At 47.3% G+C, this 15,124-nt stretch overlaps 1 protein-coding gene across 3 annotated transcripts in view; it reads right to left on the bottom strand.

The window, feature by feature from the left end:
• The window catches only part of CPPED1 (calcineurin like phosphoesterase domain containing 1), a 110,041-nt gene extending 101,024 nt beyond the window's left edge, over positions 1-9,017 (bottom strand). For all 3 annotated transcript variants that reach the window (XM_047839177.1, XM_047839178.1, XM_047839179.1), the window contains exon 1: positions 8,812-9,017. In XM_047839177.1, the coding sequence (XP_047695133.1) occupies positions 8,812-8,881 (70 nt within the window). In that variant the 5' untranslated portion in view covers positions 8,882-9,017. The remainder of the gene's footprint in view (positions 1-8,811) is intronic.
• Positions 9,018-15,124: the final 6,107 nt, after the last annotated feature.

The raw sequence follows: 15,124 nt of genomic DNA, 5'->3' as shown, positions 1-15,124 counted from the left end.
GTGCCACTCGGGCCTCCACCTCCCAAAGCCCTCACCTGGTGCCAGCATAGCCTAGACTCGGAGGCCTGTGTGCCAGGCTCAAACCTCATTTCCACCCTCTACCACCCATGTCGCACGATGCAAGTTCTTAACCTCTCGGGGCCTTGGTTTCCTCACCCGTAAAGTAAGAATACCACTCCTACCTCAAAAGGGCTGTTGTGAAGAATTAGGGAGTTAATACATGTAAAGCATTTGCGCTAGGCACACAGTAAGCAGTCAGCGGTGAGCTTGTGTTATCACGACTGTTATTCTTGGTAACTCCTACCCTTGTCTTAGTGGAGACAAAACCAACAAAATCCTACCCATCCCTTTACCCCCCACAGCACATAGTGGGGCACAGAAAATATCTGATGATACAGATACACAAACACACACACACACACACACACACACACACACAATTACATGCTTTGGTCTTAACATCCTGTCCTCCACACACTGGAGATACTGCTTTGGTTATAAAACAGCAAAGACGGGCAGCTTTACAGCTGTCTGGAGGCTTTCTGGCTAAAGAGCAAATGCCAACGAAATGCAATTTTTACAGTTTCTCATGGTAGCCATCTGCACAGTGAATCACAACCTAAATGTCTTCAGCAACACCCCTCATCTTCTCTGAGGATTAATCTTATTTCAGCGGTTACAAACAACAACAACAACAACAACACAATAGGAGAAAAGCAATCTTTACCACCTCGGGACTCTTTCTGGCTTAACAACCCAAATGTCCCAACTGGAAGCCTGCCAGGACTTACACCCCATTTAATAGCGTCATCCATCAGTGGCTGTCCGGGGCTGGAGTGGGGGGTACGGTGAGAGCTAAGGGGTGTGGGGTTTCTTTCTGGGGTGATAAAAATGTTCCAAAATCGACTGTGGCGATGGTTACACAACTCTTTTGAACAGACTAAGAGCCATTGGGTTGTACACTGTAAAAGGGTGAACCGTATGGTATGCGAAGCTATTAAAAATAATGGTGCCCTTCGGGGCTCCCTCTTCCCCCAAATAATTAACTGTGACAGCCACATCCTCAGAGTCTCCATATGACTTTTCCTAAGCAGCAAGGTGAATTTATCCAACCTCTCTTTGCTTTGCCTAAATGCATTCAAAGGTACTTTGTGAGACACACAAAAGCTTCTGAGTCATAGCTTGGCTGCCACATTTGCCATTTGGGGATAAAGGACCTGGCAAAATCTTTATCTGCAACCCGTCAGAGAAGTAAAAAGGCAGACAGGCCAGGACTCCTTGGCCAGGTGGCTTTCGGCACCACTGGCTTTGGCCGATGCTGTTCCGGCCAACGGCTAAAGGGGGGAAAGGCATTTCCCGAACCTCCCCCCTTTTCCAAAGCAGAACCCCATTTGGGGTTTGCCTTTTGGGGGTGGGCGTTTGCTAGGACTTGCTTCCTACCATCACCCATGTTCCCCTGCCAAGCAGGCAGGTGGCCGCTGGCCCGGGTGGTGCTTCGGGGAGAAGTGGCAGAAGGCGCTGTCTCTGGGCCGAAGCGCCCTGCAGGCACAAGGCTGGGCAAACAGAGGCTCTGGATGCAGAAGGCGAGCCTTCCTCAGGGCAGACGCAGCCCCGAGAGGGCGCCCACCCGGTAACAAGAACCTCCTTTAACAGACACTTGTGAGCAGTGCACAAACCTCAGGGCCACGTAGGGTGGTTTGCAAGGGATCCTCTTGATTTGGTTCTTTGGTAAAAGAACCATGTATCCTCCAGGATACATGCTGGAAGCAATGGGTTAGGCAGACACAGGAACGTGATCAAAGGGATAGTGTATTCGTTCATATTTACTCATTTGTTTATATAACGAATGGTTGATGAGTGGCCACCACTCCTAACACTATCCTAGGTCTGGGCCTCCTGCCCTCCAGGAATTTATCGTCTAGAGGCATGAAAAGACATGAAAGTCACAGGAATAAATACACAACTGTTAAGTTGTAATAAGTGTGGTAAAGGAAAAGAATGAGGGAAGGGGAGTAACAGGGCCCTAAGTGAAAATGGTAGGATCAGCACGGGTTTCTTTTAAAATGGTACCTGAAGAGGGGCACCTGGGTGGCTCAGTCAGTTGAGCGTCCGACTTTGGCTCAGGTCATGGTCTCACAGTTCATGAGTTCGAGCCCCACGTTGGGTCCTGGGCTGGCAGCTCGGAGCCTGGAGCCTGCTTCCAATTCTGTGTCTCCCTCTCTCCCTGCCCCTCACCGACTCATGCTCTGTCTCTCTTTCTCTCTCTCAAAAATAAACATTAAAAAAACAAAAAATGGTACATGACGAACAAGAGGCTGGAGAGAGAGGAAGAGAGGGACAGGGAAAAGTGTCAAGGGATGATGGGCCCAATTTTCTTTTCAAAGAGATGGCTCTGAATGCTTTACGGGGAATGGACTGTTGGGGCACGAGGGGAGGCAGAAGGCTGCTGGAGGCGTCCAGGGAGAGATGTGGGTGGCTGGGGGTCACGGAGCTGGGAAGGGAACGGATGAACAAAACCAAGGTGAGCTCTGCAGGTTGCAGGGGCAGGGCTGTGAAGAGAAGGGGAGAAGGAGAGGTCAGCAATGACGCCTAGGCTTCTGACCGCACAGGACTTGGGGGAAGACTGGAGAAGGAGCAGACTGGGCAGGAGACGGAAAGTTGTGGCCTATTCTAGTATGTTCTGGGGGCGAAGCCAAAGGGCCAGCAGCCAGAAGGGCTGTGTTCCCTTCTCGGACCTCCCAACTCCTCGTTTAGGACCTGAAATCACCAAAGTGTCTCAGCGCCCGCCCTCATGTAAATGAAGCCAATGCACATATCATCACAGCTGCATCTTAGACAGTTCTGGCCAACACTCTGCCTTCGTTTTACGAACCTACAACATTAGTGTGACTAGGTTTTTGTTGTTGTTGTTCTTGTTCTTTTAAACAAGAGTACTCAGAGGCTTTGGGCATTCTTTCACTCAACCAGTATTTCCTGATTGGCTGGCTGCATACCCTACCGGGTTCTAAGAGCAGCTAATAGCAGTTCTCGGGGTCCTGGAAGCCTCCGGATGCCAGGACCCCATGCTATTGCCTGTAACTAATTGCAGGGTTTGGCAAAGTTAAAAATCATATGCTTCACAAATATAAAAAGCTGCCAGTTAGTCCTCTCTGGGAAACAGACGCTCTCTTAACAAACCTCCAGATTTACCAACACTCTGCATGCCCTCTGCAAAGGCGTGGACTGTCAACCAACGTCCCTGAAGAAGCCGGCTCCATGTGTCCATCAGGCGCTTGTCCCCAAACCCGTTCATGCTAATGCTTATTTTTAAGTCACTTAATTAAACATGTAAACCAGAGAAGTATGAATCGTAAAAAGGGTTGTTTCTAATAAAGCTAAGATAGATGCTTTGGGAAGACTCAGTAAAAGGCAAGCTGGTGAAAATAAAGCACTATTCAATTAGGTGTTGTGCAGAGAAGTCTAAAAGATTAGAGGGAAAAGAAAGTATAAACCTAGAATAATTCTTCACTCAGAGTGCTTTCTTTCCAAGTGATTTTTAACTGACTACTCCACTGGAAAAAACCCAAACTGGAAAAGATTCATTATGGGTGTTGTTTATGCAAGAAAGGCTCCATGGCAGGCCCATCTGTAAACCCATACTCCAAGACAAGTCCTTGGCCCGACCTCAAAAGAATGGTAAATGGATGTACATTTATAGTTTACATTAAAAGGAAACGTTAAAAGAATGTATAATTTTTTAATTCCCGTTTAGCTATTTTTTTCTATTCATTGACCAATTATGAGGTTTCTACTGTAGTAAGAAAAAAATAAAAGGAAATTTTCTAATAATTAGACACTTCCCCACACCATACATAAAAATTAATTCAGTATGAACCCAGACATCAATGTACAAGCTTTAACTAGAATACTCTTAGAGAAAACACAGAAGTAAATCTTCATGATTTGGGGTTAGGCAAAGGTTTCTTAGATAGGACATCAAAAACACAAGTGATAACAAAAGAGTTGATAATTTGGACTTCATCAAAATTAAAAATTCTGGTGCTACACAGGATATCATAAAGCAAGTGAAAGGAGAATCCACAGAATGGGAGAAAATATTTGCAAATCATGGACTGGGTAAGGGATCTGTATTCAGTATATATAAAGAACAGTTACAACTCAATAAAAACACAACCCAATTAAAATTGGGCCAAAGGGCAGGATGGGGGGCGTGGGAAATAGGGCAAAGGATCTGAAAAGATATTTCTTCAAAGAAAGACTGTGGCCAGTCAGCATGTGAAATGTTCAACATCATTAGCCATTAGGAAAATGCAAACCAACCTCACAATGAAATACCAATTCATACCCATATGATTGGTTACAATCAAAAACACAGATGATGACAAGTGTTGGCAAGGATATGGAGAATATGAACCCATATACCTTAGCAGTGGCAATGCAAAATGGTGCAGGTGCTTTGTAAAACAGTTTGGAAGTTCCTCAAAATGTCAAACGTAGTTACTTATATGACCCAGCAATTCCAATCTTCAGTATCTACCCAAGAGAAATGAAATCTATGTCCATACAAAGATTTGTATGTGGATGTTCATATCAGCTGTATTTATAACAGCCAGCGGCCAAACTGGGGAATGTCAGTCAGTGTCCAAATGCTCATCAATGGGGGAATGGATAAACATGATGTGGTTTCTCCATACAACGGAATACCATTCAGTAAAAAGGAACAAAGTATTGATACTCTTGAAAAAATTATGCTAAGGGAAAGAAGCCAGTCACCAAAGACCACAGATTTTATGATGCCATTTATATGAAATGTCCAGAAAAGGCAAAGCGATGGAGGTAAATTAGTAGTTTACGGTGCACTAAGTGGAAACAGGAAAAGACTGCAAATGGGCAAAAAGTTTTTTGGGGGGAGATACTAAACTCCTGACACCATACCACTCTACAGATTTATTAAAAACCGCTGAACTGTGAACTTAAAATGAGTGAATGTTAGGGTACCTCAATAAAGTTATTACAAAAAATAGGAAGGCACTCAAAAATAAAAGTTCATTTATCTGTTGGAAGTGTTATGGTGTGAACATTTTATAAACTAATTTTGGCTGATGATAATATCGAGGAGGGGATAATCAAAATTCTTCTTTTAGTCACAGGAGTCCTTCTCAAATAAGAGATAACTGGTTCGGCCTAACTGTATGGCATAGTTAAAAGCATTTATTTCAGGTTCTTCATTGATGTTAGAATTTTTCAAAGCACAACATTTTCAGCCCCGTTGAGACCTGGATAAACATGTTGTCCAGAGAGGAGTTCTTAGGTGAGATCTGCAAGGCATGGGGTAGTACGTTATTTTTTGGGAGATTCCATTTATTTTCTGCCCCGTGAGAAAGGGACCGAGAAATATTCAGCATTAGTGAATACGGTCGGCTCCTCTGAAACAGCTACAAGTGTAAAATATGTAGGGACATGATCTTTCTAAGAAAACCACCAAACAGCCCTATTCTCTAAGAGGGAACATATTGTGGTGGTAAAATGAACTGGGGAAAAAAAGAAAAAACACTTTAGGACCTGAAAACAAATAGATATAGGTAATTTGTAAACCCGTTTTATCTTGACAGTTCTCACTTTTAGAATTTTTTTCAGCACAGATGTCGTAAATTTCTCAGAAAAACAATTATTTGCTAGGAGATAGTAGTCTTAATTAGGATGTGTCAAGGAAATATAATTATCAATTTGCCTAATTAAAATGAATATGTGAACATGCCTGAGGAATGTGAACCTTCTGCAACGAGACATGTACAATTTACTTTTTACAAACATCTGTCGACGGAGCCTAGCAGATCACGTTAACAGGGACTCGATGACTGAAGCCAGGCTTCACAGACAACACTGGAAGAAGTGCACACGAATGCGGCCACTCACAGAAACCACCAGGGGGGAAATGGTCTTAAGGTGCTTACCACAGACGTCATGTTCGTCTGTGGTTCCCCCTGATTCTTCTCTTGAATCCTAAACCCCAATGTGACGATACGTGGAGGTGGGGAGCCACAGGTCACCTTAGGGAGCCAGGAGGTCACCGCGATGAGATGAATGCCTTCTGAAAGAGACCCCGGAGTGCTCCTTCCCCACTTCCACCATGTGAGGGCACAAGAAGACGGTCTAGGAACTGGGTGGTTGGCCCCCACACTCGGATTCTGATCTCTGGACTTCCAGCCTCCAGAACCGTGGGGAGTAAGTGTCTGTTGTTGACCAGCCGCCTAGTCTACGGGCTTTGTTATGACAGCCCGAATGGACTCAGCCGGCACTCTTTCACTTACCTGCCAGGTTCCACTAGAGAAATAAACTGTTTAGCTAACGCTGGAGGGGACTTCGAGGAGCGAGTATGAGGCTGACCAGGGCTGCGATTTCAGGCAGCGTGGCTCGAGTTAACCAAACTTCTTTCACAGGGAGGGTATATTTTGGCAAGAGACCGGGAAAAGCCAGTTCCTTCCCTTTCTCCTCCCAGCCTGCCTCTGGAGCAACCCTACCAGCTTGAGGCTCTATATTCCCACAGAGTCTGGAATGGCACGGGACCCACGAAAAGCATCTCTCGAAGTTGCTAGCAATGCTCGCAGGAAATGAGGACTCGAGGAAAACTCAGTAAAAGCAATGGAGGCACCTTGGGGGTGGACTAGGGGTCCAGCACCCAGTGAAGGGAACCCACAAGACTGGGCGTTCCAAGCCCAACCCTCCAAGGCCAGGCCTCTGAAAGCCCTGCGCTAAATGGCCCACACTGAGCATGCCCACTGGTGCTAAGGGAAGCCCAGGGTCATTCTCCTTCTTCCTACCTCAGCAAGGTAAGTATCCCGTCACTTTCTCTTCTAAGGCTTTCTCTCCCCACCTCCCCATTCTTGTCCAGCTCAACGAGTCTCTTGTTCTCCGTACCCCCTATGGCAACACCAGTGGGTCAGTCAGCTTTGACATCTGAGTATCCCCAAAATCTCCGTCAGAAATCCACCCCCATCACATGCACCTCCAGCTACCACAATAAATCCCAAGTGAACAACGGGGTGCTACGGAAATGCTGCTGCGAGACGAGTTCTTGGGCTCCAGCTTGCAATCAGATTGCGCCCCAAGTTCCTCACAAACACAAATTCTTTTCAGACCCTTCTTTCCAAAATGGAAATCTGATCACGTGTCCTTGTTTCCTCACACATGCAGCTAAAACCTCGTCGACGTGCTGTTAGGTAAAGACAAAACTCCTCAATTACTCACCACCCATCCTCCAGCCTCACGGACCACCACATCCCCACCCCCATCCTTCCTCTTCCCCACCAGGCCAAGCCACAAACTTTCACACTTGTTCTACCCGTGATACACAGCGGTCTTTTCCTCCCTTTGTGGCCCTGCCGTCCATACTCCTCCTTCTGCAGAGAGCACACCCCTGCCTCAGGGAAGACACTCCACAAATGCCCAGCAGCAGAATGGATAAAATAGGCAATATATCCATTGGAATACTGCCCAGGAAGAAAATGAGTGAACTGGAGCTACTTCTATCAAAACAGATAAATCTCAAAACCCTCAAGCTGGGCGAAAAAAGGTATATTAAAATATTTAGAGAATGGGCACTATAGCAGATTGTATTTTCCCCAAATCCACCAAACTTCTATCTCTGGCCCCACACACCCTTCCAGAACCTTGCCACTCCCCACCAAGAGCTGCAAGGAAAGAAAAGAACAAGGTCTTAGGACAGAGAACTTCAGCAGGAACCTACTTTACGTAGGGTGGCCAGGGGAAAAAAATCTGACTAGAGGAAGTGACTGAATTTTAAAACAGGGTCTGAAGGCTGAGAACAGACCAGGCCCAGCGGCCTGGCTATTCATCAGCTATGGGAGCGGAGGACAGAAAGGCCTTCAAGAAAACGAGTGAGGCAGGAGAAGCGGGCAAAAGGCCATACGACAAGCACGAATCAAGGAAGGGGAGCACAGGCTAGATCATGCAGGGCATCTGGGGTGACGTCCCCGGGGTTACAAAACTGGTGAGTGCCGTGGGAAGGATTCTTAACTGCGGGCCGCAAAAAGCCAGAGAGGACCAAGACACCAGGAACAAACTTCCCTCTCGACTTATGCCTCCAGGGCTCACATTCACTTAGCACCTAGGCTGTGTCGGTCACTGAGTTATAAAAATACTTTCAACTTGTTAACGCTTCCCCATAAAGTTTGTTTTTCGTAATCCATTTTTACAACGAGAGTGATTATCTAAATCCAAACTCCAAGCACTTAATTTGACACGTCGCCGGGCTGCACTCCCGCTTTGCGATGGGCGGGCGCTATATACAATCTGGTGGATGACGCCTATTGCAGGAAGAAACCGGGATTGTGGAGTATAAAATGCACCGTGGCGAACCACCACAATGAAAATAACCGCATCTGACACGCACCGGGCGCCTATGAGCGCCACGCGTAAGATCACGGTTACGATTCCCGGCTTGCAGGTGGGGAAACTGAGGCCAAGGCTTGCGGAGTAACGTGGGCGAGGCAGGACTGAAACCCCCCGCTCCTGTGAAGCACGCTTTGCCGCTTTACTCCATCTCCTCCTCTCTCAGGGAAGTCAGGTCAAGGCCAGCGGAGGCCCCAGCGCCCGGACACCCCGTCTCTCAACAGCGCCCCTCGAAGCCCCGAGGGCGGGCGGTGAGGCCGCTCCTGCGGTCCTCAACCTCCGGGTGCAGCCCCCGAAGCGGTCCGGCTGGAGGCGCGCGCGCCCAAACCGACGGTTCCCCAGACGCAAGGTTCCGCAGCCTTGAAGTCATCCCCTCCCCGGGCGAAAGGCCGGCAGTACCTGAGGGAAACGCGTCCAGGGTCCTGCCCCGGGCTCTGCGGAAAACACCCCCCGCCTCCGCAGCCGACATGGCGAGCGAGTTTCCGGCTTCCCCTGAATACCCAGGGTGGGAGGCAGCGGCACGGCACGGCACAGCCCAACCACCGGGCCCGTGGCGCCCCACTGGGGGCGGCGCCCTTTGCTCAGTGCGGGGCAGGAGGGCGGTTGCGCGGGGCTCCGCCGCTCGGGGCGCCGCTAGTGCTGCCTGAGCGGGGCGGAAGCGTGAGCGGCCCCTCTGGGATCGACTGGGGCGCCTGGCGAGTGGGGGCGCCTAGACTGAGGCCTGCGTGCATGCGCAGAGGGGGTGCTCCTGGGCTCTGGCAGGAGGCAGTGGGGCGGGGAGTGGGAGAGGGAAGGGGGTCCTTCCTTTCTGTAAACATTGCTCGGTTTCGCAAATAAAAGTACAGGGCGTCCAGTTAGTTGGGATTTCAGGCAAACAACGAATGATTGTTCAGTACAAGTATATCCCATGCAATATTTGGGAGATACTTACACTCACATTTTTTCGTGGTTTATCTGAAATTCCAGTTATCTGTGCTCCTATATTTTATCCCGCAACCCTAGCTTGAGGCCGGAGGAGGTGGGCCCCGTTTCAGGACAGTCCTTCAAGCCACCAACTGTGATCTAGGACACCTGATCATGAGACATTCCAGGTTCCATGTCGTCTTCACTATCATCCTGTTAATGTCATCATCGCTCATTTAATCTGAGCACCAGCGCCAGGAGATGGTGCCGCCTTTAGCTGCGTTTGTTGGAAGGGGAAACTGATGCTCAGAGAGGTGGAACAGTTTGCACAAGGTGACACATCTGGAAAAGTAGTGGAGCTGCCTCCAATTCAAAATAGGATCCGTCCAGCAAAAGCAAAAAACAAAAACAAAAACAAAAACAAAAAACAAAAAGAAAAGGCCTTTGCACTAAATACTTTAAGCCAGTGTTTGTGGAAGTTGCTGTAAACACATTCCAGGAGAATTTCCACCTACTGAATCCAAATCTCTAAGAGAAGGGTTTTTAACTCCCTGACACTGTGGAGAACAAAGGCAAAAGAAATGGAGAAAAAACTTAAATCTCCCTGCAACTTGCAGCCCACTGACAAGTCCTTGGGACAGGCAGAGGGACCTCCCTTTATCTCTACCCGCCCCCCATCCCAGCAAGATATATGTTAGCAATCATCCTCCAAGCATATGACCCACTGACATACATGTGAAGGGTCTCATGACTAAGGTTTCACTAGACAGTAGTAAATGACCTTATCTTAACAGCAGCTAGCCACTCAACGTCCTGGAAGCCTTTCTGCCAAATTACTTAGAGACTTAGGCTATCCCTAAACCCCTCCCAACTTGAAAGTATATTAACAGTCACCCCTCACAACCCCAGTGCAGCTCTTTCTGCCCATGAGTCCTGTCCCAGTGCTTTAATAAAACCTCCTTTTTTGCACCAAAGCTTTGTCTCAAGAATTCTTTATTGACTGTTCACTCCTGGACCCCAACATATCATATCACCTAAGGAGTTCTTTTCATCTGCCAAGTTTGGGAAATTCTCTTAACTAGCTGCCTACATCGGAAGCACCCTTTGGGTCACAAAACTGACCGGGACAACTTTTCCTCCAATCTCGGACAAAAGTTTTAATAGCAAATGGTAAGTACTCGATGTATGTTAGGCATTATCATAATCATTATTATTAATCGCCATGTCCCTACTACCTGCATACAGTCTGGCCCAGCGGAGGATTTTCAGGAAGCATGCAAGAGGTTATGACTAGATGCAAATTAAAAGTCCCAATGGTGGCCTCAAGGCCCTGCAAGTTCCAGCCCTTGCCTACCCCTCATCCACTAAGGGTCCTGTTTCAGTTCCTTACGCATGCAAAACCAGTTCCTTTTTTGGCACATGCAATTCCTTCCGCTTAGAAGGCATGTGTCCATTTAAACATCAAGGCCTCTGCTTAAATCACACTTCCAAGAAGAAGCCTTACCCCCACGCACGCACACACTCTATCTAAACCAGGTCTCCCTCGTTCTTTTTAGTATCCTCCGTTATTTTCTCTCCTAGCCCTTGTCATAGTGGGTGCTATCACCACGCGTGGTCATTATTTGCCAATGTAATGATTTGTTTCAGGTGTAATTATTTGTTCCCTGACGTCTTGCCCAGCTCGACTGTTAAGGTCCACCAGGGTGGCTACCTTGACAGTCTAGCTCACCAAGCGGGGGTGTTCTTGAGGCATAGACACTCTGATGGCGGCTGCATGAATAAATGGATTATAAATATCTTGGCAACATAACCCTGACTTGAACCTGGGCAGTGGTTGGGCGTAGCTCTGTTGGTAGTGATGACTGACCTCAGAACTACATCATCACGCCAGATAAGGGTAATGGCTACAACTAGGGTCACCCGGGTGGCTCAGTGGGTTAAGCATCTGACTTCAGCTCAAGTCATGATCTCATGGTCTGCGAGTTCAAGCCCCGCGTGGGGCCCTGTGCTGACAGCGTGGAGCCTGGAAGCTGCTTTTGATTCCATGTCTTCCTCTCTCTCTGCTCCTCCCCTGCTCGTGCTCTGTCTCTCAAAAATAAATAAACATTAAAAAAATAATAATGGTTACAACCAAACCTGCCCACCGCTGAGTCCCAGTAGCCTCTTAGCTCATTGCCTGTCCAGTCCTCTCCTAATCACTATACAGGCCAGGGATTCTACTCTCTTCTGACCATGCTCCTCCAGCTCATACCCTCCTCTGTTCAGCTGTCTGCCTGGCAGGTGAGAGGAGGCAGAGAGGCAGCAAGAGAAGAGCATATTCCTGAGCAGCAGGACTTATTCTGCTGGACCTGTCCAGTCCACTTCCTGGCTCTGCAACCTTGAGCAAGTCATGTAATGCTTCTGAGCTTCAGCATCTGCATTTAAAATTATAATCATAGCACCAACCTCATATGCATTTGTGAGAAGTCAATGCAGCTCTGGGCAGTTTCTGGAACATACTAGGTGCTTCATACATTCTTTTTCTGAGTCGATATTGTTATTGTTGTTGTTAGACTACCCTTCAACTCATTCTGTTCTAGTCAAAATTCTCTTTCAGGACTGGGCATTCAGGAGTCACCTCTTATATCAGTCAGGTACCCTGTCTTAGCAAATAACCAAAAATCAGTTCAAATTGGCTTAATCAGAAAAGAAATCCACTGGCATATATAAATAAAAGCCCTACGGCAGCTTCAGATGAGGTTTGATCAAGCTGCTCATATGCTGTTAATAAGAATCCAACTTCTCTCCACTTACCCTCTCTGCCTTTTGTAATTTTGGCTTTATCTGCAGTCGCCATGCAGAGAACTCTTTCCCATCCCTTGAAAGTTCCAGGCTCCCCCTTCACAGGAGCATAATGGTTACAAAAGTTCCAGACCACACTCTCATGAGACACATCTAGGGAGAAGAAAAATCTCTTTTTCTCAGAAGCCCCCAGGAAACATCCCTTTGCATTGCTGCAGTGCCGGTGGGAATATGTATTCCTTTCTGAAAGTCAGAAGATAAATGGCAGGTTTAGAATGACGGAAGGTGTAAGGGCCATCCTTATGGAGGAGTCGTATCAATGTCACTCAAACCACCTGCCTGAGTATTAAGAGCATAATTCTCTTCAGATGAGATCTGGACACACCTATTGCCCTGATAAAGGTGGAGTGGCTAATTGTTTTTAAGCACCAGCAGAGAACGCACTGGATTCCCCAGGCACAAGTGAGGGGTGGGAGTGAGGGGAGGGAGAGCATATCAGCTAGTGACTACCATGCCTCCTTCCCACCCTTTAAAAACTGCTCCATCATAGCCTCCCTCCATGAAGTAAGGAGAACAATTTGCCTTAACACTCAAAGGCCTGAGGCTGCTGAGCTTTTATAGTTCTTCCATCCACTTTTTAAAGATCCTCGGTCTCCTCCTCACTGTCAGGCTGTGAGCTGTCACCGCTCACTGTTTCTGGAATCTGCCGGTAGCCAAGTCCTCACTCTACCTCCTTCTCTTGTTTCTTGTCTGCCCAGGTGTGCGAATCCAGATGACAAAGGTTGTTAGGATTCAGAGCCGGACTGGTTTACAGATTTGAGCCGGTAGGCTTGCATCAGAGCTCAGTGCCTCATTTAGAGAAAAGTGCTCGGGCTTGACCTTAATGGATGTAGTCATTCCTGGTTGGACTGTGTGACAGTGTTATGTCACATTGGCTGGCCCCCAAACCTTATTCTGGACGGTTGGGGTTTTTTTGTTTGTTTGTTTTTTGGTTTTTGGTTTTTTTGTGATACTCTTCTTTAGGTAAGATTTACATTTAAATCAGTGGACTTTGAGGAATGCACGTTGGGCTCCATAATGTGGGTGGGCCTTGTCTAATCAGTTGAAGGTCTGAATAGAACAAATGAATGATTCCTCAAGCATGAAGGTAGTCAGCCAGCAGATGGTCTTTGGATTTCAACTGTGGCACGGCTCTTCCTGGTTCTCCAGCTTGCCGGCTCACCTTGCAGATTTTGGCCTCCATAACTGTGTGAGCCAATTCCTTAAAATAAATCTCTTTCTATATATCTACACATCTTTGCTTCTGTTCCTCCAGAGAACCCTGACTCACACAGCTTGTCAGAGGCCTTTTTTGGAAGTGTTGAAGTCCCAGAGTGAGGCTTTAATTCAGGTTGGTATCATCATCCTAGAAGGAAGGATACTATCCTGATGCACCATTTTCGATACACGGAAACCTGAGACACAATATAATGACTCAGCAACGTGGGCGTCAGATGCCTCTCACCTTTACCCACTCCTGACCCTTCAGCTGGGACTCAGGAATGATGGACCAGGGATGGGGTCAAGGAAAAGGGCAGTCCAGGGGGATGTCAGTTTTTTACATTTGATTGTCTTTTAAGAACTGAAAGGGGGCGCCTGGGTGGCGCAGTCGGTTAAGCGTCTGACTTCAGCCAGGTCACGATCTCGCGGTCCGGGAGTTCGAGCCCCGCGTCGGGCTCTGGGCTGATGGCTCAGAGCCTGGAGCCTGTTTCCGATTCTGTGTCTCCCTCTCTCTCTGCCCCTCCCCCGTTCATGCTCTGTCTCTCTCTGTCCCAAAAATAAATAAAAACGTTGAAAAAAAAAAAAAAAGAACTGAAAATAAGTAACTTGGACCAGGTCAACATGGCATGAGTACTTCAGACCCCAAAAGTCAGTGGTTTGGGTTTTTTATTTTTAATTTATTGACTTCACCGATATTGCCATAGGCTTGGTATTAACGGGACCTCCATAATCTCCCCCTTCCCAAAGCGTTAGAGGATTTCAGAAATGTTTCAGGCGTGCTCATGTTCTCCCGTGTCAAAATTAAATCATGTCCTTGAGACCTTTTAGACATTGTTGCAATCTCTTGGGTGAGCTGCATAGCTTACAGATTGTGTTTTCATTATTAGAAACAAAATGTAACTGTTATGCATGATGCTGTGTATAATTATCTTTCATGAGTGTCTGCCAAGCCCTTACACGCATTTTCTCTATTATCCCTCAAACAAAATAAAGTTACACCTCATTTAAAATTTTTTTTAATGTTTTATTTTTGAGAGAGAGAGAGAGAGAGAGAGAGAGAGAGAGAGAGAGACAGGGTGCGAGCAGGGGAGAGGCGGGGGTAGGGGGTAGATATAGACTATGAAGCAGGCTCCAGGCTCTAGGCTGTCACCACAGAGCCTGATGCAGGGCTCGAACTCATGAACCGCAAGATCATAACCTGAGCTGTAGTCAGAAGCTTAACTGACTGAGCCACCCAGGCGTCCCAAGTTTCACCGTTTTAAAATTGGGACTAGGGAGTCTCGAGGAAGCCAAGGAATTGTGCCTGAGTCACCCTGCCATTTACCAAACCAGCAAAGCCCACATCCCCTCTCTTCACCCTCTTTCTGCCTCTCAGGGCCAATTTCCAGGTTTGTTAGGTGCTGGGTCTCCTTACTGCCTACCACCTGGTTTTAAGAGTTTCTTAAGTCTTTGAAAACGTGCCCCTTTGGATGCAATCATTTAGGCTATTCAGTGACATGACCTGAATTCAAGCTCCTTCTACTTACCAGCTCTGTGACCTTAGGCAAGTCACTTAACCTCTCTGAGCTACGTTTCCCTCACCTGCACGGTGAGCATCATCATGTTTACCTACAGAGTGGTTGGCAGGATTCGGTGACGTAGCATATTTAATGTACGTCTCACCACACATAATAATTGCTCAATAAATAGCTTGTGGCTGTTATCCTCTCGGATTAGACTTCCCCGGGTGACGGGGCACGGAGGCGGGGCTTGTGCACGGAGGCGGGGC

This window comes from Prionailurus viverrinus, chromosome E3, assembly GCF_022837055.1.
Source record: "Prionailurus viverrinus isolate Anna chromosome E3, UM_Priviv_1.0, whole genome shotgun sequence".
Classification (NCBI taxonomy): domain Eukaryota; kingdom Metazoa; phylum Chordata; class Mammalia; order Carnivora; family Felidae; genus Prionailurus; species Prionailurus viverrinus.
The sequence above is the reverse complement of the archived record's forward strand: the minus strand, read 5'-3'. Positions and strand labels throughout refer to the sequence as shown.